General features: G+C 37.1%; 1 protein-coding gene across 3 annotated transcripts in view; it reads right to left on the bottom strand.

The window, feature by feature from the left end:
- Positions 1-2,542: 2,542 nt before the first annotated feature.
- Positions 2,543-26,060, bottom strand: part of CREBRF (CREB3 regulatory factor) — a 60,077-nt gene continuing 36,559 nt past the window's right edge. For 2 of the 3 annotated variants that reach the window (XM_043488665.1, XM_043488666.1), the window contains exons 6-9: positions 25,299-25,488; positions 23,813-23,886; positions 14,981-15,103; positions 2,543-8,196 (exon numbers count right to left, since the gene is read on the bottom strand). In XM_043488665.1, the coding sequence (XP_043344600.1) occupies positions 8,081-8,196; positions 14,981-15,103; positions 23,813-23,886; positions 25,299-25,488 (503 nt within the window). In that variant the 3' untranslated portion in view covers positions 2,543-8,080. Of the gene's footprint in view, positions 8,197-14,980; positions 15,104-23,812; positions 23,887-25,298; positions 25,489-25,735; positions 25,747-26,060 lie in introns of those variants that run through there. The other variant, XM_043488667.1, reaches the window with a different exon arrangement.

Below are 26,060 nucleotides of genomic sequence, written 5' to 3'. Positions count from 1 at the left end.
AGGTTTTTGTTGGTCTTTTTTATATTAGCTCCCAAAGCTCTTTATATACTAGGTGGATTTGCTCTGAGAGATGAGCGTTATCTTAGTCAATAGAATTTTGACTTGGCTTACGGTATTTTGGGCCTTAAAGAAGTTTTATTTGAATTTCTTTTTGCATTTAGATCTTTACCCATTTTGAAATATGTGTTGGCTTATGGTGTGAAATATAGAGCCAAGTTTACCTCCTCCAGAGAATTACCCAGTTGTTCCATCACTATTTTCTGAAAAATCCATCTTTTTCTCACAGGTTTCAGATGCTGTATTTATCATATAAATTCTTACATCTGAATTTACTTCTATACTTCCCATTATATTCTCTTGACCCATTCATTCATGCACCCAAATTACAGCTTTAATATTACAGCTTAATGTGCTTTAAGGATCACGCACCCCATTTTTTTTCTCCATGTGAACTTTAGTTGTATTTAATTGTATTGGTATGTCTCACTGGGATGGCACTAAATTGTTACTTTAACTTACAAAGACTGACAGCCTTATGCCACTGACTGCTCCTGTTCAACAACTTGGTCTATCTTTCCATTTGTTCAATTCTTCTTCTGTGTTGTTCGTAGTATTTTAATGTTTTCCATAGAGCCTGAACATTTCCTGTTAGGTTCATTCTTGGCACCATCTTAAGATTAAAACCCTTAAAAGAAACTGAGGTTGATGTTTTTCAAGTCACTCAAATGTTCTGGATTCTCAAGTAGAAGCTCCCTATTCAAGACAGTGAAGAAACCCAAAGTCTGCATGTAGTAGATGGGCCCACGTGATCTTGGGCCCCTTTCCCATCATGCTTCCTGCTGGAAATTCCTCAGCAACCAACGGTGGCCAACTGCATCTCCATGAGGCAGTTACAGAAGGAAACATAGCTCTTTTCTCCATGCTCCATCACACTCCCTTCTAATAAAGACGACTCAATGTTAAGCCCTTTAGCTAGAGACCATCTCTGAAGGACAAGCATACAATCTGGTGGCCTGCACGCCCCGTCACTTACTGCCAATGCTGCTTTGCTCTCATCACCGTTTCCTACTGATCCTGAGACTAGCTTTTGGCTACTACATCTACTAGTTTGGCTTTAATTCTTTCTGGTTTTCAAATCTTAAGCCCACTGTCTCCCTCCTACATAGAAAGCCATCCAAATACTGCCTGTGACTTGGCCTGGTCACTTACACAAGAGTATGCATGGCCTCTTGAGTGCTGCAAGCAAACTGCCGTTTGAATTAGAGTTCTTACCGTCGAAGTTGGGTCTGGGGTGACTCCACAGCAGTCTAGTCTGGGTCTAGACTGACTCTTCTGTAAAACGGACATGATCATCTACCTAACTGGGTCACAGAAAGCAGCAGGTGACTTCTCTGATGTAAAAGCACCTAGCAGGGGCTTAACAAATGCCACCCTAGCCTTCCAGGGCTTTCTAATGCTTTCTTCCTATTCTGAACCTTTCAGCTGGAACATAAAAGTAATTCCCAACTACTGTTTTTCTCTCTGGCTAAGGTGTTCTCCTGGTTCTGAAATCAGTGTGGGCAAGGAGGGACAACTGAACCACCCATTTCACTGCATGCTATCCACAGAAGGTTGTTTCCTAAGAGCTCTACTTGAAGGGCTCACCTCACCCAGCTCCTTCAAATTCCCAGACCTCGACAGAGGCTCCTGTGAGGTTAAGTCCTCAAGCAGAACCAGTCCATGAGAGGCTATGTCCACTCTGCTTCCTGACTGCCTCACTATCACTCAAATGAAGCAAAAAAGGTTTCTTCAAGGGGCCAGGGATATCATGAACACAGCCTGTCAGTTCTCTTAACATCCCCCACTGGATGTGGTACCAGTGTCCTTGCAGCAATGTCCTCTAGTGAGATGCCTAGAACCCTCTGCGTGTGTAAAGCTCTTGTGTTTTCTGCGGTCCTGTTCAGACCATGTGGCCTCCCTCAGCTAACTGAATATTCCTGAGGGCTCTTTAATTTCCTCCCAGCCAGTACCTAGCACAAGTCTTCACAGAGTCACTGCTAAACGAACGTTTGTTGGCCAAAGAAACATTGCTGCAGTGAGGTTCACTCAGGTCCACTGATTTAGTGGTTCTATGTACATGCCCAGCCAAGCTTAAGAGATTTACTGAGAATTATGAAATACGCATACAAAAGCTTAAGTCAGGCAAGACTCAAAATACTTTACTTCCCTCAGAGAACTCACCTGGCCCAAGAATCAAGAAGAAGAAATAAGGATAAACTAAAGTATGTTCTAAACTATAAAGAATGTGTTTCTGTCAATAAATAATAGTACGTAGTAGCAAAATTTAACTAGCATGTTGAAAAATCAGCTATAAGTGTTAAAAAATGTTAGCTCTTTGTATACTACACCGAGAGAGGGGCAGTGCTACCAAGAGTTCACTGCTGTCTCTAGTTCAGAATTTGTTGCGGTGGCTTCCTTTGAAGGGTAGATGGTCACCTCAGACAGCAACAGAAAAGCAGTGGGAAAAGGAAGGACGAAAACACGAGGCAAACAATTGAAAACCTTTTCTTTTCAGCTTTTTTTTATTTTAAATTACAAAGGATGTTGCATACACTGATGAATCTGTATCTGACTAGAAGTGCTGAGGGGCTGGAAGGTGACAGAAAACAAAGGCAACGATTGTATTGCCTTTTCTTCTGAAAAGAAAAACTGCACACTATTAACCAACATTTAATAGAATAATTTTTAAACAGCTCATGCGTCAACAAGATAAAATTCTTTCTAGACAACAGACAAGACTGAATCCAATAAAAAGTTTCATAGCTCCAGTTGGCGGGGAGGGAAACAAAACTACAGAATATTCATGATAGCATTACAAACAGGATCCTACGCGCTATGCCAGAGGTCGCCACATTGTATGAACAAATGCTTTGAATTCTTGCCCTTCCACTCTTCTCTTGTGACTTCTTATGTGCGGTCAGCCCTAGTATCACTGTTAACCACAAATGCTAAGTTATAGGACAAATCCTAGGGAAAGAAGATTAAAAAAAAAAAAAAAAGCAGGCAGTGGAATACAGTGTCATAAAAATGTGGTGAAAAGGCAGATACAGTACACACATATACATTTCTGTTATTTGGTTCTGAAAAAAACAAAGGGCGAAGGGCAAGACACAGTAATCAGTCCCGCTCACATCCACCCAGGATTTAATTAACTACACAATTGTGTTTACATTGTTATGAAAGAGGCAAACCTAGTTCACCCAAACTTGGCACATTGAAATACCCAACTCCGATGTTCCTCACTATCACCAGGTCGTCAATTCCAAAATACTATTCAGAAGTAGTTTTAAGGTTTTGCTCCCTCACCACTACCCCCAAATCTCTCTTTTCTAAAGGAAAATGGCAATTTGGCATAATTCAGTTCCTAGGTGTAGTTTCTACGATCTCAGTCAGCTTACTCAGCACGAGGACTATGCTTCAACACATAACCCCACTTGCCTACGGAAGTGTAAAACTGTCAGTAGTACATTGTCATCATCTTCCCCAACATGCTTATTCCTTAAAACGAAACAACCATTCCTACAGTTGACATTCATGGTTACATCCCAATGTGTTTGAAATATTAAAAAAACATGGAGTCATCTTCTCATAATGCCCTTATTAAGATTACAAAGATTACAAAAGAATCCACAAGTATTACGGCACTGTGTGAGACTTATTTGTCATGATCTGAGGGAAGAACAAGACTGCAGTTCTGTGCAAAGTTGTGGAAATGGCCTCAGTTCCATGGGAAATGGTATTCCACAACAGACTTCACTAGAAGGATAATTGAAACCTTTAACACTGAAAGCATAATTCAATGCATTCTCAAAATTCAAGTTTCAAGATTTGGAGAGATGCTAACATTCTGTTACATAATTAACTAGAAAATACTTGAACAGAATTTTAGGAAGACTATATAAAGAAAGGGAACATAAGTTTGTGTTAATTCCTGCTGAAGGCAACTTGAATTCGTTTCTTAGAAAGTTAACTAAATCTTAGCAGCTAAAATATTTTTAAATGTATGGAATAAAGAAAAGCACATCCATTCTTGACATTTTGGTGAATAAACTAACAGCTTTATTAATGAAGGCAAACATCAGATAATTGTATGAATATTATATATAAAAAAGAAATCCAAACTAACAGCATTGTATTTCAAAAGTACTGTACTTCTGTTTCTTTTAAAGAGACTTGTCATCTGTTTTATAAAACAAACAAAATGAGTACTCTTTTCCTAAAAAATTCTGGAAAAATGAAATGGTCAATTTCAAGCTGATGAACTGAACACACCTTTCTTTAAATGCAGACTATTGCTAAGAAGCAAATAAAGTCAAGCATCAGAAAGAAGATGTATGACAAATTCATGAAAGTTAGGAAAAAGGGATGTAGTGAAATTCCTGCTAATCTTTCCCCCTCATATTCAAAGACCATTCAAAACTGGTCTTTCATACAAATACAAAATAACAATAAAGAGAGGGAATTAAAAACCATACTCATCTGAAATCCTTCATGATGTTTTTATAATAGCTCTGATTCTCTTACCAAAAAGTTCAAAGTGAAAGATTTAGGAAGTGAAAGGGAATGAAGATGTTTTGTTTTAAATGTACAAGTAAGGCACAATATAAAGCCACATCATAATCTGTCATGAAGGATATAGGAAAGGACAAGAATCGTACATGGTACAGTAGAACAAGCAATCATATTGACTGAAAAAGTGTGGCACCCAATTCAAAACTCAGACAAGATCTTAACAAGAACTGGACAGCATGCTTTCATATGGAGACAAACTCTATAAAGAATCCAGTGTATCTGAAACGAGGAAGAACATTTTTTGTTTTTTTAAATCATAGTAGTACTAGAGTCAAAGTTTATAATTGCTTTGGGAACAATGGGTTTATTTGAGGTGAATTCACAATGCCTTCACTTAACGTAAGATTCTGGACTTCATTATGAGCTATCTGTATACCATGAATGAACACAGAAAACCTTTAGAGAGCTCTTCTCTAATGATCTTCACCCAAAAATACATGCCACAATTTTCAAAAACAGAACATGTACAATTGTTGGGGTTTTTACGTTACCCTTATAAGATTTGTTTGTGTGATACACTAAACGTATATATTTTAATGACAATAGAGGAAGCAGATTATTACTGGCATTAAAGTACAACCATTTCTAGACGGTTTTAAATGCCACAGAGTCCCCTGGTTAAAATGTAAAGCTGCACAGCTTGCCTAAGTCATCCTTATGATAAAGTTAGAACAGCAAGAGGGTTTAACTTTCACTCTACATTTTACCGCCAGGTGTTTGTTTAGATCAAGTATCGCTGCAGCATTCTGACCAGCCCAGATTTAGCAGCAAATGGCAGGAATCATATAAAATGCAATTTTTTTTAACAAAGTGCTTTTTCTAAGATATACATACATATATAAATAGGTAGGTACAAAATAAAGTGTCAACATTAAAAAGCTCAACTATTTAAAAGCTTTTAACTATTTAACTTAAGTAGTACATATAAAACACTGAAATGCAAGGATATGGAATCTACTAAACAGATTCAAAGTCTTTTTTTTTGAAATGCAAGACCAAAAAATCAAATTCTGGTTTGCAGACAAGAAAAAGGTATAAAAAACCAGAATTCCTAACAGAGCAGCTAGAAAGGGGCAATTTTATAAACCTCATCAGCTGAGTCTCTACCATGAAGTGATTTTCACCTGATTGCAAAACTGCCATGTTTTGGAACATATTTCAATTTCCCAGACACACTCTGTCAAAACTTCATATACCTCCAAGATACAAACCTGTGCTTTGCCTTCTCCCACCTAAAAATGAAAAACATTGACCAATAAACTTACATTCTACTAAACCACCAGGTCTGAGCTTATCTGTTTAGTGTGAACGCACTGCCACGTCCATTCCCACCACGCACACAGGGTAACCTTGTGCGTCCCAGCTCAGCCACGGTGTCAGACAATCCTTCCTGGAGGCTCTTCTTCACAATGTCAAAGAGGCATGACAGCACACTGCCCGGCTCTCACTGTGCGTTTCAGGACCGACCTTTATAAGCTACAGCTTCACGTGCTATCACTTACAAAAGGAGAGGGTGGTGGGCAGGAAGAAAGTAAAAGGAAACACACTGTATAGACAAAATAGAATTAAAAATAAATTCTCCAAGGGCTATGGAGAAGTAGTTGGAGAAATAGATATTTTCCCAGCAGCTAGGTCTGAAATTTTTGGTATTTTTTTCTGGTTAAATAGGATTTTTTTTTAAAAGATAGAATTTTTAAGTTACCAGTTTTCAGAGTTCAAAACACAAAATCTGAAAATAAAACAGTGAGAGAGACAGGATGGAAAGATTTGTAGGGAAGGTTTATAACGCTGCCTTGACATAAGAAATTTCTCATCAAGAGGTAAAGCTTTAACATAGTTAAAACACTAATGAAGCTGTTTTGTGTGAACAAAAAGAGCACCTAAAAACTAAATGTGTTAATATTTCTCAGTTCTAGAAACTATAGAAGAAGAATAAGTCACATGTTAAGTTTGAAGAAGCTAGTTTGAAAATACCTGTACAAAAATATAAAAATCTATAAATTTTTTTGTTTTTGTTTTAAGCTTGTGTTGATCTTTGAAAATATTACATGCACAATAATACATCAATTGGAAAAGTGGCAACTAAAGAATTAGATATTTTTAGCTTTTTTCTTTCTTTACATATATATACATAATACAATAAAAATAATCTGTATTTTGGTTGTTTGGTGGAAGTATACTACAACAAGCTAAATAAACTTTTTAATTTTCAAGGTCAAAAACTATTTTACCAATAGCTTACTAAAATGAAATATATTAAAATTTCCTACAATAAGTGCAGAAATAAAAAGACTTACAGACACCTAAATGGCCACCAACTTATCTACTATGGAAGCGAACTAGAGGAACAGCAAAATAATATCTGTGTGTGTGGATGCTCCTTCTGTAGATAATTGGACCCAAACAGAAATAAAATTCACAGTTCAGTAAGATCCCTAACCCTGACCTTTTCATTTTTCTTTTTTTTCTCCTTTTTTTTCATACATTCATACAGTATCATGTAAGCTGTGCAAAACTTTACTTAGACTGGCAGTTTGCCATATCAGTTGCATTTGTCTTTGGTACAAAAAATAAAACAATCGCAATAATGTGCAAGTATTTGTCTTCTTCCGGTCAAGTACCGAAATATGAGTTTTCTAGAGCCATCTTTTTTTTTGTTTGTTTTTTGTTTTGTTTTTTATACAATACACAGACTCTGTGGCATATATCTACATTTCAACATAGTCCTATATACATTCAAAAATTTTGAAAAAGAGTTGGAACAAAAAAACATTTAAACCCCATAATTTTTCCACCTATATATCTTGTTTTTTTTTCCTCATTAGGGTTTTCATCATACAAAATATTACCAGTTTTATAGTTTCCCCAAAATACAAGGCACAAAGAATATGCTTTTTTTTCTTACTTGCACAGACATTATATATATATATTTATATATATATTTATATATACCATATAGAGCTCGGAAAATGAACATCTAATATGGCACATGGGCATGAGTGCTGGGTTGTGCCATGTACAAGTGAGAGTAACAGTTGTGGAAAGTTAGAACAAAAAGCAGTAATTCTAAAAACAATCAAAACTGACTGTTTAAAAAAATGCTTCCTCAATTTTTTTGTGTGTGGTTCAGAGCATAAACCTGCCACAATATTTGGCATTTACTATTATCTTCACTCTTTCAAAGTGTCTTGCTTTAACAGATTTTGTAATCTGTACCTAAACATCTATTTAAATGTATGGTTTCCAACTCTGATGCCAGTAGCAGTTTTAACCATGGTTTATGCTCTGAAAAATGCAATAATCAAGTATTTTGGATCATGCTTCACTTATGCTACTTAGTTCTTAAAACAACGTAACCTAATTGTAAATGTTTACATAATGCTAAACTGACATGCAAAACAGAATGAAAATTTACAATGAATAACATGACAAACACAGACATTTCTGACCAGTGGTCCAATGAAGCTGATTACACTTTTGATGTTGGTATCCTTAGTCCTACAAGGCCTCCAGTGGGATTGCCTTCTGCAGTCTTCTCTAACACTTGGTTAACAAATTCTGAGGTTTGCCCAGCAACTGGGAGACCTGAAGAAAAGAGTAAAAGGCACACTTAGATATATCTGAAGATAAGGAACAGGAAAATCTGAGGGTCAGGGATAGCCCTCAGCTTGATACGAGTCCTAGATGAGTGCCTGCTGCTTGCTACTGCAGCCCAGAAAATAATTCTACCCACAGTAACTAGTGCCCACAAGACTAGCAGGGTCAAACCAAGAACAGTCCAAACCCAAACCCCAAGCCTGACAATAGACACTGTCTCCTAAAGCCTACCAACATGTCTTTTTCCTGTTCTCTCACAGCCAGTCTCTTTCACCCGCTTCAACTTCACTACATCTCATGGACGGGCTTCACCCATGTGACCGAAAAAACATATCTACAAAATGTTTTCATTTTTTATAAGGATTTGATCAATTTAATGTGCATTTTTCTTCATTTTAAAGGTAAGTGGATAAAAAAACAAACTTGGAAGAGGAAAGAAAGGTGGGAGAATACTGCATGTATCATTGATTTTTTTCATCTTCCTCATCCTCTATGACTGAGGTTGAAGATATCTGATTTATTGATTTTCAGTAACAGAAGTATATGTGTTTTAAAATATAATAAAAAATAAGCAATTAAAAGGATGGAAACAGAAAAATCTATTTAGTAACTGCTTATAAGAAGTCAATACACTGTAAAAGAGTATTGATACCATTTTAACCATGTGATCAAATTCATTGGGACCAATAACTGGACAAACTGATACTGTGTGTTGCTTCAAGACTTCTTTTTTTTGATGTGGACCATTTTCAGCTCCTGAACTGGACCAGGGATAGAACCCACACCGTGTGCATTGGAAGGCCAAGTCTTAACCATGGGACCATCTATGTTTCTTGATTGACAAAATGAGAAGGATATAACCTATAATGTATTCTTGCCAAGAAAACTTAACTGTATCTGATCATGGGGAATCAGATGAATTCAGATGTTGGGACATTTTACAAGATCAACTACCTGGATTTTTTTTTTTTAATGGAAAGAAAAAAGACTAGGAGACTGATTTAGATTAAAGGAGAACAACAACAACAAAAAACTAAATGCAACTCATGATCCTTAATCAGATCAAAAACAACAAAAAAGTTATAAAGGACATTACTGAGACAACTGGGGAAATTTAAATATGAACTCCACATAGATGTTATAGTGATGTTGAACCAGGAAGTGACAACAGTATTGTGTCTAAGTAAGAAAGTGTCCCTATTCTTGAGGAACACATGTTGAAGTAGTAGTTTGGGATGAATAATCATGTTTTTAAGTTACCTTCAAATATTTAGGGAAAAATGTAGATGGAGGCAGAACTAAAGCAAATGCAGCAAAAATATTAACATTGGTTAATATAGCTGAATGACATGCAAATGTTTACTGGACTATTTATTTCTACTTTTCTTGTAGGACTGATATTTTAAATGAAAAGTTGAGAAAAAAATTAAGTATACATTATAATTTAAAAGTGAGCCTGCAAGACAAAAATGCAGAAGTAGAAAATAATCAGAGAAGACATACAAAATGAAACTATAATAATATGGATGACAACAGAATATGAATAGTATGAATGACAACAGAAAGCAAGAAAGTCATATGAACAATCCTAACAGACCTTTTGATGACAGAAGTTAAAACCAAACATGTATCAGTAGATAAAAATGAGCGAAACACATCCATTAAAGAAGAACTCCTGGGGACTCCCTTGGCAGTCAAGTGTTAAGAATCCACCCTGTAATGCAGGGAACATGGGTTTGATCCCGCATCCAGAAACTAGGATCCCACATGCCATGGGGCGTGCCCATGTGCCACCGCTGCTGAGCCTGTGCTCCAGAGCCCGCACACTGCAGTTACCGAAGCCCATGCCTAGAAACCACGCTTTGCAACAAGAGAAGTCACCACAATGAGAAGCCCACGCACCACAACCTGAAAGCAGCCCCCACTTGCTGCAACTAGAGAAAGCCCAGGCACAACAATGAAGAGCTTATGCATTGCAATGCAGACCCAATGCAGCCAAAAATAAATAAATTTTTTAAAAAGAAAGGAAAAACTCCTAGGCTGATTAACAAAGAAAAGCCAAACTATAAGTCATATATAAAAATCTAGGACTGAATTTATGGTATTAAAATCAAAATGAAGTTTACATTTTAATATAGTTAAGACCTTTTAAAAAAGAGATCTCATATAAGGCAACACAGAATGACTGAAAATTAAAGGGTAGGCAAAAAAAGACAATTCTCAAAATGAGAGAAAATAATTATAAATGAAGCAACTGACAAAGGATTAATCTCCAAAATATATAAGCAGCTGATGTAGCTTAAGATCAGAAAAACAAACCAATCAAAAAATGGGCAGAAGACCTAAACAGACATTTCTCCAAAGAAGACTAGACGGCTAATAAACACATGAAAATATGCTCAACCTCACCTGTTTGTTAGATGCAAATCAAAACTACAATGAGGTATCACCTCACACCAATCAGAATGGGCATCATCAAAAAATCTACAAACAATAAATGCTGGAAAGGATGTGGAGAAAAAGGAATTTTCTTGCACTGCTGGTAGGATACAGCCACTATGGACAACAGTGTGGCAATTTCTTGAGAAACGAGGAATAAAACTGCCACATGACCCAGCAATCTCACTACTGGGCATATACCCTGAGAAAACCACAATTCTAAAAGACTCCTAGATGTCCACTGACAGATGAATGGATAAAGAAGTAATGGTACATATATACAATGGAATATTACTCAGCCATAAAAAATTTGAGTCAGTTCTGGGAAGGTGAATGAACCTAGAACCTGTTATACAGAGTGAAGTCAAAAAGAGAAAGACAACATCATATATTAATGCATATATTAATATATGGAATCCAGAAAAACAGTACTGATAAACCTATCTGCAGGGCAGCAGTAAAGATGCAGATACAGAGAACAGACTTGTGGACACAGCAGGGGAAGGAGAGGGTGGGATGAGCTGAGAAAGCAGCGTGGAGACATACATCACCGTACGCACAACAGCCAGCCAGTGCGAACGTGCTGTAGCTGCAGGGAGCTAACCCAGCTCTGCGACAGCCTAGAACGATGGGGTGGGGTGGGGGTGGAAGGGAGGCTCAAGGAGTAGTGGACATATGTACACCTGTGGCTGATTCATGTTGATATATGGCAGAAATCAACACAACATTGTAAAGCAATTCTCTTCCAATTAAAAACAACTAATGTGGAGGTTTAAAAACTCTTTTCTATACATGTAAATTTCTGGATATCTTGGTATGTTTATGTCATTGTTCCATCTGAAATTCTATTTTTCCTTTGTCTTGTCCTAATCAAAGAACAAATTATAAGTTGATTTCCTCAATAAAATCTTACCAAAAAAAAAAAGGGGGGGTAGGCAAAGGGTTACCAGGCAAATATAAATAATAAGAAAGTTGTATTCATGACTGTAGTATCAGACAAGATTGAATTCAGGAAAAAAGCTGTAAACAAAACCAAAACATATATGTTCTTGATGAAAAAGTCACCTATAATGAAGGGGATGTAAAGTACAGCATGGTGACCATAGTTAATAATACTGTCCTGCATATTTGAAAGTAGGTAGGAGAAAGGATCTTAAAAGGTCTCATCATAAGAAAAAAATGTTTTGTTAACTATGCATACTGATGGATGTTAACTGGACTTATGGTGGTGATCATTTTGTAATATATACCAATATCAAACCAGTACATTATACACCTGAAACATAAAATGTCAATTACACCTCAAAAAATTAGAAGCAAAATGAAAAAATTGATTCCTGAAGTTAAAATTAAAAGGAATGTAAGAGTCGCAAATAAATATAACAGATACGCATTTAAGAGAACAGCAGTGAAAAAGGAAAGAATTTTAAAATTAGAAATGAAGAGATCTTCTTAAATTTGAGAAAAAGTGAATATACCTCAGAAAATAGTGAAGACAGGCAAAAAAGATCCAATCCACAAACAGTAAGTGTCCCCAAAGAAGAAAAGCATAGCAGGGGGACAAACTAAATACTGAAAGATCTGAAGTTACTCACTGAGAGAGCACAGAGTGTATGAGACTATCGACCTAAAATGACCCAGTCCAAGACACAGGCTAGTAAAGTCACTAAGATTTAAATAAAAAGAAAAAAAAATCCTGCTGACATCTGGGCAAAAACAGCAAATGACATAAGGGGAAAAAAATCAGGGAATTATTAGCTTTTCAAAAGCAATACTTTATGCCAGAATAAAAATGGAGAAACATATTTAAAATACTCAAGGCAGGAAAATGTGAGTAAAGGACTGTATCTGGTAAAATTGATAATCAGGTATAAAGAGAAAAGCACAAACTTATCAATATATAAACTTTTAAATTAGAAAATAAAAAGGCAGGAAGAATTTTTTTCTTACAAAACATTAAATTCCTCTCTCTACCTAACATAGGAAGACTATATAGAAATAAAAAGCTTTTACAGAAAAAAACCTCAAATGTTTACTATGTAATATGGTAATTATCAACAACTAATATTTACTGAGCATTGAGAATTTGTGTTCAGCAGTATGCTAAGTGCTTTACACGTACTCTTTCCATTTAATCCACACAACTGTCCACATTTTATAAATGAATAAAATTAGGTTGAGGGAAGTGAAGTTACTTCCCCACAGTCCTCAGGTGGCAGGGTCAGGACTTGAATCTAGAGCTGATTTCAAATACTCTCATCTTAACCATTATGCTAAATGAGCTTTTGTGTCTTTAAAACATATCTTAATTTCTGCATATGACCAGTGGATATCGCTAGAGCTAAAGAGAAACCACTAGCATTTTTTTGTGTGTAAAAAGACAGGGAACAAGGCATGCAGAACTAAAGTATCTTAAAATAATAAAAATGTTTCAAGAATGAAGATAAATGTTCAGTGGAATCAAATGTTACATAGAATGTGAAGAAAAATAAATCCTCAAGTAAGTCTACTGGACAAGGCACTTAGTGGGCCACTTGTGAATCATACAGGCCAGAAACTATCTAGAGATGAGTGTCAGACGACAAGGCCAAGTGATGACACATGGGTATAGTGTAAGCCCTTGCAACTAGCAGAACTTACTTCGACTCCTAGTCCCCTCACTTGTTGGCTATAGGACTTGTGGCAAGTTACTTACTACCTTGTTGGGCTTCCAATTCCTTATTCGTAAAACCAGGATAATAATATCTCCTTCACAGAACTGTGGAAGTAAATGACTAAACAACCTTAATAGTCAGATCCTGGATCACAATAAGAACTAGACAAATGCGAGCTGTTTACCCCTTTCTAGGCTAACAAATTCTTTTTTCTTGTCTCTTAAATCTTTCATATCTTCTCCGTTGGCCTTCAAACATGAAAGTTGTCAAATTTCATGAAATCTTTAGGTTAAAATCTATATGCAGTGCTAATTTTACTAATGATTCCCAACTGCCCTTCAGAAACACTAGCATATTTTACATTCATTATGAACACACTGCCAACAAGAGAAACTAATAAGTCATTTCAAAAACCATGAGAAACTTACTAAGTACATGGAAGCATTCAATGTGCATTTATTTTCAATGAAAGAAAATACAATTATTTTAGCAGCAGATTTGGTATACAGGAATATTTCTGTATAAACAGAAATAAAATATTCTTGCTCACTCCACTCCATCTAAGAATCTTAATTTCTTCATAGCAATTATCACAATATTACTATTATTTCTGGTTTTCTGTTCATTCTTTTTTTTTTTTTTTTTTGGTTTTCTGTTTATTCTTTATGCTCCATTTTTAGACTGCAAGCTTCTTGAGAAGAGTAGCAACAAAGTCTTCGCTTAATCTCTGTGTTCCCCAACATCTGGCACATAGTAAGGCATTCAAAAAATTTTGTGGAATGAGTGAATTTATAATACTGGGTATCAGAAAAGCTGTCTTAAATTCTAAGATATTTACAATTGAATTTTTTTTAATAACAATGTTTGGCACTCTAAAATTCAGGTAATGAATAAATAATTGAAAAGTAAGCTCTAATTCTTTCAAGTAAACTGATTCAGTATACAGTCAGCATTCTGGGGGAAAATGAACTGGAAGAAAATTTTCAGGTAAGTGAAATTTACTACTATACAGAACGACGATGTAAGAACTAGTTTTTAAGAGACAATCTTAGAAAATACACTGCTAAACAAAGAACCAATTTTACGATGCTTCAGGGTTTTCAGAGATTGTGTTATGCTATAATGCCCTTGGGATGCTACTGCTCGGAGGCTGATCTGATTTGCTCCTATGGCAGCTAAGCTCTTGGTTCTCTAAGGTTCGAATGTCTATGTCTACTTTAGCTACCTCTACCCTCCCTGTCAGGGATCACTCTGCCTGACTTCTGTTTAGCCGCCTCTCTGTTCCTCCCTATGTGGCACAATCTGTTCAGGGATGGAAAACCAGATAAGCAAGTTTGTTACAATCCTGTGAAAGAATAAAGCAAGTAGGTAAGAACCTCTACTAAAGTATATACCGCAGGCCTGACAAGGTCAAGGACTTTTATTTTCCCCAAAGAAGGTTAAAGTTGCTAGAAGTTTATCCCTCCCGAGTGTTAAAATAGTTCAGTGATGAAGTCTAAATAATAAGTTGTGGTAACCAGCAGGACATGTTTATGAATGCTAAATCTTCTCACAAAAGAAAGTAACTACAATGAAAGCACTTGAGTTTTTCCTTAAAAGAATTTTTACTATTCCCTTGAATCATATACCTTACACTGCATGTTATTATTTGTTATTAATTTATCCAGTACTCTTCTTACCAAGAGTATCTTTAATGAGGATTTCAAGCTTCTGTCCCATGTTGGGTCCTCTCTCCTCTCTTGGATTCTGTACTCGGTTTACAATCTCTTGCTTGATGGAGTTGATTACAAACAATAAATTATCTGTAAGACAGAACAGGACACTTGGAACATGTCACCAACATGGAAAAATTTACTTTTAATTATGTAATAACAGATCATTAAAAATGAAGAACATATAAGAAAACATTAGGCAGTGATGGTTGCAAGCTTTCTTATCCAAAGAGATTAATTTCATATGATGTGCCGCTTTTGATAACAGGCTGCAGCCATGTATCAGTCTTCACTATTCTGTAAGCAATGTGTCCTCCTTGTCTTCACAGCTTTAAGACCTATGACAGTGTCAGACACTGACTCTGAGTTTTAGTAAATGTTTACTAAATAAATCATAGCTCTTTAAAGACAAAGCTTTAAAAACAAAATTCTCTGCCTTTAAGAAGCTTTGAAATAAAAGAGCAAAGTTAACCAAAAGTAAATAAGGAGGAAAATAATAAAGATAAGAAGAGAAATCAATAAAACAGAACACAAACACACAATAGAGAACGTTAACAAAGTCTAAAGCTGGTTCTTTAAAAATATCAACAAAATTGGTATTCACTCCCACCCTAATCCCCATCCCCAGCTAGACTGCTCCAACATCTATAGCTAGAATGAAAAAGGGGTCATCACTTTAAAACAGAGCCATTAAAAGGATAAGAAAATGCTATGTTAACAAATGGAAAAACTTGGATGAAATGGACAAATTTACTGAAAATGTTACTTAACATGAAGAAAAGGAATATCTGAACAGCCCATTTCTAACAAAGGAATTGAATTTATCCAAAAATACTCCCAAAAGAAAACTCAGAGGGTTTTAATGTAAAATTCTATCAAATATACAATGAAGAAATAAAAGCAATCTTATCAGGCTTTTTCAAAAAAGAGCAAGAAAGATCACGACTGAATTCATTCTATAAGGTAGTGCCCTCAAATACCAAAGCCTGACAAAAACATTACAAAAAAAGAAAATCAACAGACCAATATCCCTTTTGAATATAGACCTAAGAATCCTTGACAAAATATTAGAAACCGACTCCAACTTAAAACATCAGACTAGAATCCTGCAAAATATTTGCAATAGACTCTACGTAAAAAGGAAAATACATCATAACCAAATACAGTTTATTCTAAGAATGTGAGGTTGGTTTAATAAAAAATTAGTTAATATCATTCACCGTATTTACAGGGGAATGTGATATGTTACCAGAATAAAGGAGAACAATGCAATTTTAAAATGAAAGAAATGACAGTATTCCCTATCTATTCATGAAAAATGAAACTAGGAAAAGAAGGAAACTTAAAACAATTGAGGGCATCTTGACTACCAAAAAACCTACAGCCAACATCAAGTTAAAACTCAAAGTTTCCCCTGCAAACAAGGCAGTCACCACTTCTATTCAAATGTCCTAAACATTGCAATAAGGCAAAGAACAGAAATTAAAAGACACAGAAATCAAAAGGAGTAAATAAAGCCATTTCTATTTGCAGGTGACAACTACTTATATAGAAAATTCCAGGGCATCTACACACCTACTGTTGGAACTAATAAATTTAGCAAGAAAATATGGCAGGAGTAATACATGGAATTCTTTGGTGGCCCAGTGGTTAAGAATCTGCCTGTCAATGTAGGGGTATACGCGTTTGATCCCTCATCCAGGATGATCCCATATGCCTCAGGGCAACTAAGCACAAGGGCGACAACTACTGAGCCCACACGTTGCAGCTGCTGAAACCTGAGTGCCCTAGAACCCGTGGTCTACAACGAGAGAAGCCACTGCAGGGAGAAGCCCGTGCACTGTGACGAAGAGTAGCCCCCGCTCACCACAGCTAGAGAAAAGCCCTGGCACAGCAATGAAGATCCACAGCAGCCAAAAAAATAAGTGCTAAAAAAGGTATGAAACAAAATTTCATTTTACATATTAGCAACAAAGAATTTGAAATTTCAATGAGTCCATTTACAATAACATCAGAAATATAAAAGATCCAGGAATAAATCTAAGAAAAGATGTTCAAGCACTGTACATTGAAAACTATAAAACAAGTCAGAGCGAAATTAAAGAAGACAACCAAATGGAAAGAGATCCAAAGTTCATGGATTGGAAGCCTCCATTTTGTTAGGATGATAATTCTCTCCAAATTGATCTACAGATTAGAGCAATTCCAATCAAAATTTCAGAAGACTTCTTTTATAAAAAGTGATAAAGTGACTCCAAAGTTGATAATGGTCATGCAAAGGACCTAGAAGAGCCAAAACAACTTTGAAAGAAAAGAACAAAATTGGAAGACCAACAAGGACGAACACTACCAAGACTTTAATGATCTACTATAAAACTACAGTAAGATACTGCATATTCACATAAAGATAGACAAACAGCTCAATGGAACAGAATACAGAGTCCAGAGGTAGATCCATACATATAGGATCAACTGATTTAACGAAGGTTTAAAAAAAAAAAAAATCAATGGAAAAAGAAGTCCTTTCAAAGAATGGTGCTTGATCAACTGGGTATTTGTTTGTGGGGGAAAAAAAAACTGACTGTAAAATCTAAAACTATATAAATCCTAGGAGAAAATATACACAAAAATACAGTTTTGAAGTTGGCACACTTTCTAATTAGAACACACAAAAATATAAAATGAAAGACTAACACATCAGACTTCATCAAAATTAAAAATTTTTGCTCTTTGGAAGATGCCAGTGAGAGAACAAAAAGGCAATCAAAAGATTAGTATAAAATATCTTAAACAAAAAAAAAAAAAATCTTCAACATATATATCAGATAAGATATATCTGAGAACCTATATCTACAATAAAGAACTTTTAGAAGAAAAAAATTTTAAATGGCAAAACATTTTAAGACACTTCACCCACATGCACACAAAATATATAAACAGCCAATAAGCAAAGATGTTCAACATCATAAACTAATGAAATACAAATTAAGACCACAATGATATCTTGCCACATATCCATTAGGTTGGTTAAAAGTAATCAGACTGACCTTACCAAGTGTTAGCGAGAATATGGACCAACTAGAACCCTCCTATACTGTTTTTGAGAATGTAAAATGGTATAGCCACTTGTGGAAAACAGCTTGGCGGTTGTTTATAAAGTTACTCACAGATATTTAACCAAGAGAAATTAAAACGTATGTCCACCCAAACACCTCCACAGGAGTATTCATAGCAGCTCTATAGACATATGTCTATAGCAGTTATGGCAATGGCAAACAATCTTAAATACTCACCAACATGTGAATCGATAAACAAACTGAAGCATATCTAATACAATGGAATACTACTCAACACTGAAAACCATTTAACTATTGATATAGATATATGTTTAAATAAATACGCAGAGTGCAAGTAGCCAGGCAAAAAAGAAGAATGTATGGCAGGATTCCATTAATATAAAATTTTAGAAAATGTACACTAATTTACAGTGACAGAAAGCAGACTGTGGTCACTCAGAGACAGGAAAAGAGAGGACTAGCTTGCAAAGGGGCACTAGGAAACTTTTGGAAGTGATCAAAATGTTCGCGATCCTGACTGATTTCACATGTATGTACATATGACCAAAGTAACCATACAATACTCTAAATATGTGGAGTTATTTTACTTTAATTATACCTCAATAAAGTTGCAGGGTGGTGGTGGGGGGAACACACCTCTAGTTTCAACACATGGAAGTCCTGTAGTCTGAAATAAATCTCTACTACTTCAGACATTGCTTTGAAATCAATGATTTGTTATTCCTTATCTTGTAATACTTAGAAGAAACCAATCTAGACTAATACTAAAGAGGAAAATCAGAAATAACTGGCAGGGGGAGGAGAAGTAATTTAAAACTACATGCAGGGACAATATATTAAAAAATGTGTCACCAAACAAGGAAAGCACAGCTGACTCCTGAAACCACATGAAACAAGAAATTTTTTTTTCCCATTTATTTTTATTAGTTGGAGGCTAATTGAAATAAGAAATTTATGCTTGTTTCTCAAATACACGAGAGAGAAAACCATTAACTCAAATATAAATAAGGACATTTACATGCAGGCTGGACTTATGAGAAGGTAAAAGGTTCCCCATCCTCAATAGGTAAAGTAAATCAGCCCACTTCTTTAAAAGTGAAAAGAGCACTGAAAACTGAAACAGCAGAACAGCTCTTCTCGATCTGGGCAAGTGTCCATGCCAGAACACTGGGGCAGGGAGGGCAGAGGTGAAGGGTTCTACCATCACAAACTTCTAGGTGAGGAGATAAAAGCATCTGGCTCAGAAAATGAGGACCAACCTTAAATTTCTAAGTTATTCAGATCACTCAGTTGTGTCAGACTCTCTCATGACTCCATGAACTGTAGCCCGCCAGGCTGCTCTGCCCATGGAATTCTCCAGACAAGAATACTGAAGGATCTCTTCAGTATTCCCTTCTCCAGAGGATCTTCCCAACCCAGAGATAGAACGTGGGTCTCCTGTATTGCAGGCAAATCCTTTACCGTCTGAGCCACCAGGGAAAAATCCGAAGTCTCTTAAGAGATCCCTCCTGTTCTGATTTCATGATCATCCAAGAATCTTCCAAAATTTTAACCTTACATAGCTTTTTTGGGGATAAACTATGTTAATCAGGATGAAGGTCCAGTCCTCTTAGTAGCTTTACTTCTCATTCTGAGTCAACAAATCTACATTTGACTCACAGAGCTCACAGAGCTCCTGTGAGCTTTGGCAGAAGGAATCAAGAGGAGGAAGAGGTTTGGTAGCAAAGGACAGGATGAGGACGACAGTAGTGGGCCCTGAAGCTAGTCCTTGGAACAGTGCTAGCTGATGACAAATTAAAATGGACAAGGACAATATAGTATATTTTTCATAAATCTAACTTTAGTCCGAGATTATGCCTGTCTTAATTTTCTAACACTAAAATATTCCTCCCTGCATGAAATGACAGTAGTTGTAGATGATATTCATTTTAATGTCCTCATGTGGCAAAATATAAAGTTGGCAGCCCTATGGTTCCCAAGTCCCAAAATCTGTTTCCAATGTCACTGATTCCAGAAACCATTGGGTCAATAGGTAACGGATAAAAGTGTTCCACAAAGCAGTTAACAGTGACTCCCAATATTTAGAGGACTCAGGGGCACCATTCCCTTGAGAGATATATGTATGTTTGACGGGAAGAACTTGCAAACCACATGTAATCTGGCAGAAACCAACACAATATTGTAAAGCAATTATCCTTCAATTAAAAATAAATAAATTTAATTATAAAAAATATATACATGTGGCAAACTACACAGAAGTAGCAACTACTACATTGCTTCTGACATGTCTTCTAAACCAAGTCAAGGCTGCTCTTCTCAAGACTGGAAAAGAGAAGCATGTAAGACAGACGTGGAAGAGAAAAATGAATGAGAAGGTCCTTTTCCTCTGTGCTAATTGAGAAGAAAATGCACCTAGAGATAAGTTTTTTTCCTACATGAATATATCTACAGGCTTTAAGTTAGCTTTGGAAATAAGAAAAATTAAAGGCCATCAAAAACTCAATTTGAAATAGAGGAACACATTCAGAAATACATATATTCCTGGCCCTTAACCAATTTTCCAATTGTTCCCCACCCCAGAACACAGAAAATATGTGTTCGTGGGCCTGCACATACATATATACAAGCACAAAAATATATGGCCATACAGATGTACATGATTATGGATAAATTTATTAACTGAACGACACACAGTTATATGCCTACATGCATCCAGAGAAAAAGAGACCTAGAAGGGTTCCAGTGACCTACCACATCTCCCTGCATTGTGAGTCAGCCAGGTTCTATTATAAAATGAAATATGAATGCCTGTGACATTGCAATCATTATATATATACTTCAGTTCAGTTCAGTCCCTCAGTCGTGTCCAACTCTCTGTGACCCCATGGACTGCAGCATGCCAGGCATCCCTGTCCATCACCAACTCTCGGAGTTTACCCAAACTCATGTCCATTGAGTCAGTGATACCATCCAACCATCTCATCCTCTGTCGTCCCCTTCTCCCCTTGCCTTCAATCTTTCCCAGCATCAGGGTCCTTTCCAATGAGTCAGCTCTTCACATCAGGTGGCCAAAGTACTGGAGTCTCAGCTTCAGCATCAGGCCTTCCAATGAATATTCAGGACTGATTTCCTTTAGGATGGACTGGTTGGATCTCCTTGCGGTCCAAGGGACTCTCAAGAGTCTTCTCCAACACCACAGTTCAGAAGCATCAATTCTTTGGTGCTCAGCTTTCTTTATAGTCCAACTCTCACATTCATACATGACTGCTGGAAAAACCATTGCCTTGACTAGATGGACCTTGTTGGCAAAGTAATATCTCTGCTTTTTAAAATGCTGTCTGGGTTGGTCTAACTTTTCTTCCAAGGAGTAAGCGTCTTTTAATTTCATGACTGCAGTCACCATCTGCAGTGATTTTGGAGCCCCCCAAAATAAAGTCTGCCACTGTTTCCACTGTTTCTCCATCTATTTGTCATGAAATGATGGGACTGGATGCCATGATCTTTGTTTTCTGAATGTTGAGCCTTAAGTGTGTGTGTGTATCACACACACACTTACAGAGTTCAAAGTCAAAATGCTTTAAAAAGCAAGAATAGGAAAATAGGAAAATGGATCGATCTTTATTCCAACAACTAACTATTGTTTTACCTAATTTGTTTACCTTGATTAGAGCACCTGTGTAGCTGTTAATAAATAATACCATGAGTTCTTTTCACAAGTGGTAAACATCACGGTTGGGAATCCTCTTTCTATCCTCACAAATGGAAACAAGATAATCAAGGCAGTGGATTCAGAAAAACTGCACAACACTTGGATTTCCCAAGTGGCTCAGTGGTAAAGAATCCACTTGCCAAGGCAGGACACCCGGGTTCAATCCCTCTGTCAGAAAGGTCTCCTAGAAAATGAAATGGCAACCCACTCCAGTATCCTTGCCTGGAGAATCACAAGGACAGAGGAGCCTGGGGAGTAACAGTCTGTGGGGTCGCAAAGAGCTGAATACAACGTAGTGACTGAGTACACGCGCGTGCACACTTATTGAGCATTTATGTGCCAGACATCATGCTGGAGTTAAGAAAATCTCTGGAAACAAATAATAATCAATCATTTAGCCACAGTTCCACTTTTAGATACAGCTTAGCCCAACAGCTAACTGACAGTGAAGAGGACAATTTTAGAAGCAAAGGAACATATGAGCTCTTATGACACGAGGCATAAGGAAGAGTAACCAAGCAAGGGGGAGGGAGGGGTGGTCCTTATTATAGAAGATCAAAAGCAGAGCTTCCCCACCCTCTGCTGCTGCTGCTGCTAAGTCACTTCAGTCGTGTCCGACTCTGTGCGACCCCATAGACAGAAGCCCACCAGGCTCCCCCATCCCTGGGATTCTCCAGACAAGAACACTGGAGTGGGTTGCCGTTTCCTTCTCCAATGCATGAAAGTGAAAAGTGAAAGTGAAGTCGCTCAGTCGTGTCTGACTCAGTGATCCCATGGGCTGCAGCCTACCAGGCTCCTCCATCCATGGGATTTTCCAGGCAAGAGTACTGGAGTGGGGTGCCATGGCCTTCTCCACCCCACCCTTTAGTTCACTATAAAAAGGTTCCAAGTGTGTGAGATGATGATTTGCTTTCCCTGGTGGCTCAGCTGGTAAATAATCCGCCTGCAATGCAGGAGACCTGGGTTCGATCCCTAGGTTAGGAAGATCCCCCGGAGAAGGGAACAGCTACCCACTCCAGTATTCTGGCCTGGAGAATTCCATGGACTATACAGTCCATGGGGTTGCAAAGAGTTGGACACGACTGAATGATTTTCACTTTCATTGTCAACCCACAGGGGCCTCCTCCCATGAGCAGCCTACTCTATTATACTCCAGGATGCCTTAGAGATGACAGTTTCCTGCATGTGCCAGGATGTGAACGATCAGAAAGCACTGATCTAAACCAACAGATCCCAAATAAGTACTAGAATGGCTGCATAAGAGGCATCTGGGGTAACATTAAAAATATGGATTTCTGGGTTCTACTTGCATAAGTTGTAGTTCAGAGAATCTGGGGAGAAGTCTAGAAATCTGTAGTTTAATATGTACACACAGATGATTCTAATGAGCAATCACATTTGTAAAACACATTTCCAAACTATCCACTCAAAGGTTAAAATATACATTGGTCAATAAAACTGGCTAACTTCACACACAACTGTAAAATTGAAGTCAGAGATTACCATGATCACAAGAGGAGATCTGGCTTGGTGAGCCACAGATAGACACTAAGAGAAGAACATGAATAAATAACAGTATAGCTTACTGAATGGATGAACAAAAAAAAAGGCTGGCCTGGATTTCCCTGGAGGTACAGTAGACAAGAATCTACCCGCTGGTACAGGGGACATGGGTTTGATCTCTGGTCCAGGGAGATTCCATATGCCGCAGGGCAACTAAAGCCCGTGCACAACTACTGAGCCCAAGCTCCGGAGGCTGCGAGTCTCAACTACAGAGCCCACAGGCTGCAACTATAGAAGCCCGTGCTCCTAGAGCCTAAGCTCCGTAACAAAAGAAAGCCCGCGGCAGCAACCAGCACCCAGTGCTACCAAAAACAAAGCATTAAATCCAAGAGGCTGGCTGAAAGCTGGGCAGAATACAGGGAAAGCAAATAACAAAACCAAAAATAATAAACAGAGAGCAGTCAGCAAGGTAAATGGAAATTAATCAAATTCATGTAAGGGTAGGCTTACCATATTCTGTGTTGAGGCCCCATAATTTCACTTTATTAGCTTCATACTGTGCTTTTTTCTTTAACCGACAAGCCCTGGGAAAGGAAGGAGCAATTACTTCACTTGTTTTTTTAAAGTGAACATTCAGAATATCCTTTCTGCTGCTGTCATTTTCTAATAGCAACCAAAAAAATCACTGTCTACTGATGTTTACATCAAGGGCCTCAATTACCCAAAACATGCAATATAATCATTTATCCAAACTTATTTCTTAAAATTTCACCATTCAAAACATAAAGCTATGGCTAATATACCAAAATAAACAAAAAGTGACAATCAAGTGTTGTAGAAGATGTGAAGTAAGTGGAACCCTCATATGTTGCTTTAGGGAATGTGGAACAGTACATACAGCTACTTTGGAAAATAGTAAATATTTTTTTAATTTACTTCATTACTTTGGAAACAGCTACTTTGGCATTTTCTTATAAACACACTAGGTATTTACCCAAGAGAAATGAAAACTTATGTTCACATAAACACCTGCAAGTAAATGTGTGTATGTGTTCAGTTGCTCTGTTGTGTCCAACTCTTTGAGACCCCATGGACTGCAGCCCACCAGGCTCCTCTGTCCATGGGATTTTTCAGGCAAGAATACCAGAGTAGGTTGTCATTTCCTCCTCCTGGGGGTCTTTCCAACCTAGGGATTGAATCCGCATCTCCTGCACTAGCAGGCAGATTCTTTACCACTAAGCCACCTGAGAAACTCAAGTAAATGTTTATGGTGACTTTATTCGTAACTGCCAAAAATTAGAAACCACTCAACTACCCTTCACCTGGTGAACAGATACACTGGAGTATTAATATATCACTTCAAAGGACTATTACCATCAATAAAGAGTATCAAACTATTACTCCACACAACATGGATGAATCTCAATTTCATCCTATGTGAAATCAAAGTCAGACTCAAAGGCTGCAGAGAATGATTCCATCTGTATTCTAGAAAAGGCACAACTGTAGGAACAGAAAACGGATCGGTGGTTGGGAGGAGTCAGGGTAAGAGGAGGAGTTCAGTTTTACAAAGAGGCAAAGGAAATCTTTTAAGGTGATAAAAATGTTCAGTATCTTGATCATGGTTGTGGTTACATAATTGGATGTGTTTGTCCAAAACTCACAGAAGAATACACTAAAAGGGAAGACAAGTAAATTATACCTCAATTAAAAAAACCTGGAGTTGTTGCAAAACAAACAAAAAATAAAGCTACGATAAAATTTTTCATTTTTATACTACAATATAAGGCCCTTGAGTTCATTCACTTCTCCCCTTTAAAAACTTATTCCATGAAGCATAAGTACCATCATTTATTTTCAAAGGAAAAATTATAATACTCTCATTGTACTATTTATAAAAAGGATATTTCTGAAAAAATGGCTGAAGGCCATCTACTCTATGAAAGCTCACTTAAGTCTAACCTCACCTCCATGAGTGAACATGATTAGCATTTACCTGGAAGCCAGCTTATTTTTCTCCTTTCTTGACCTTGGCCGGGCTGTTAAGGGAAGCTCACTGACTGGTGTCAGATCACTGATCACTTTATTCAGTTTCCGCAGTTCATTGCCTATCTGGAGTAGTTTTTTAGGATTTGGAGTCAGGTCTTCCACATCTGTTCTCCGAGACTTCTTTACTGCATATTTTCCTATAGATGATTTAAGAGAAGTTTAAGTGAGATCATTTTATTTAACAAGAGATACATTTTCTATAGACATTTAAAAATCCATCTCTCTCTTCCCTTTTCTTTTTCAGCATATGAACAATCTACGGAAGGAGGGCTGGACTCCTCTCCTTCCCACCTTGTGACAGCAAGAAATGGAGGTAATATGGCACAACTCTATCCTTTTCCCAATCCTTCTCCATCTTAAGGTTTGCAGCCCCACTATGACAGATTCTTAATTATCTGCATGGAAGTAATAATCAAACCTCAGGACTATAGTGCAAGCTCATTTGCACATAAAAATCAGGGCTAGGATATAGTATATGGTCAGGAACAAATTTGGAAATTTTACCCAAACCAAGACATTTATACTGCTATAACTGAAAATTTGTCAGACATACATATTCCTGTGTTGAACTCATAAGTCCAGCAAATAAGGATTGCCTTTTCAGAAACTCTGTCTTCAGTCAGTTTGATAAACAACAGTACAGAAGTGTCAGAAAGACCTTTCCTACCACTGCAGGCAATAGGGATGGCTCTGCCCTCTAATGGCAATA

This window comes from Cervus canadensis, chromosome 16, assembly GCF_019320065.1.
Source record: "Cervus canadensis isolate Bull #8, Minnesota chromosome 16, ASM1932006v1, whole genome shotgun sequence".
Classification (NCBI taxonomy): domain Eukaryota; kingdom Metazoa; phylum Chordata; class Mammalia; order Artiodactyla; family Cervidae; genus Cervus; species Cervus canadensis.
The sequence above is the reverse complement of the archived record's forward strand: the minus strand, read 5'-3'. Positions and strand labels throughout refer to the sequence as shown.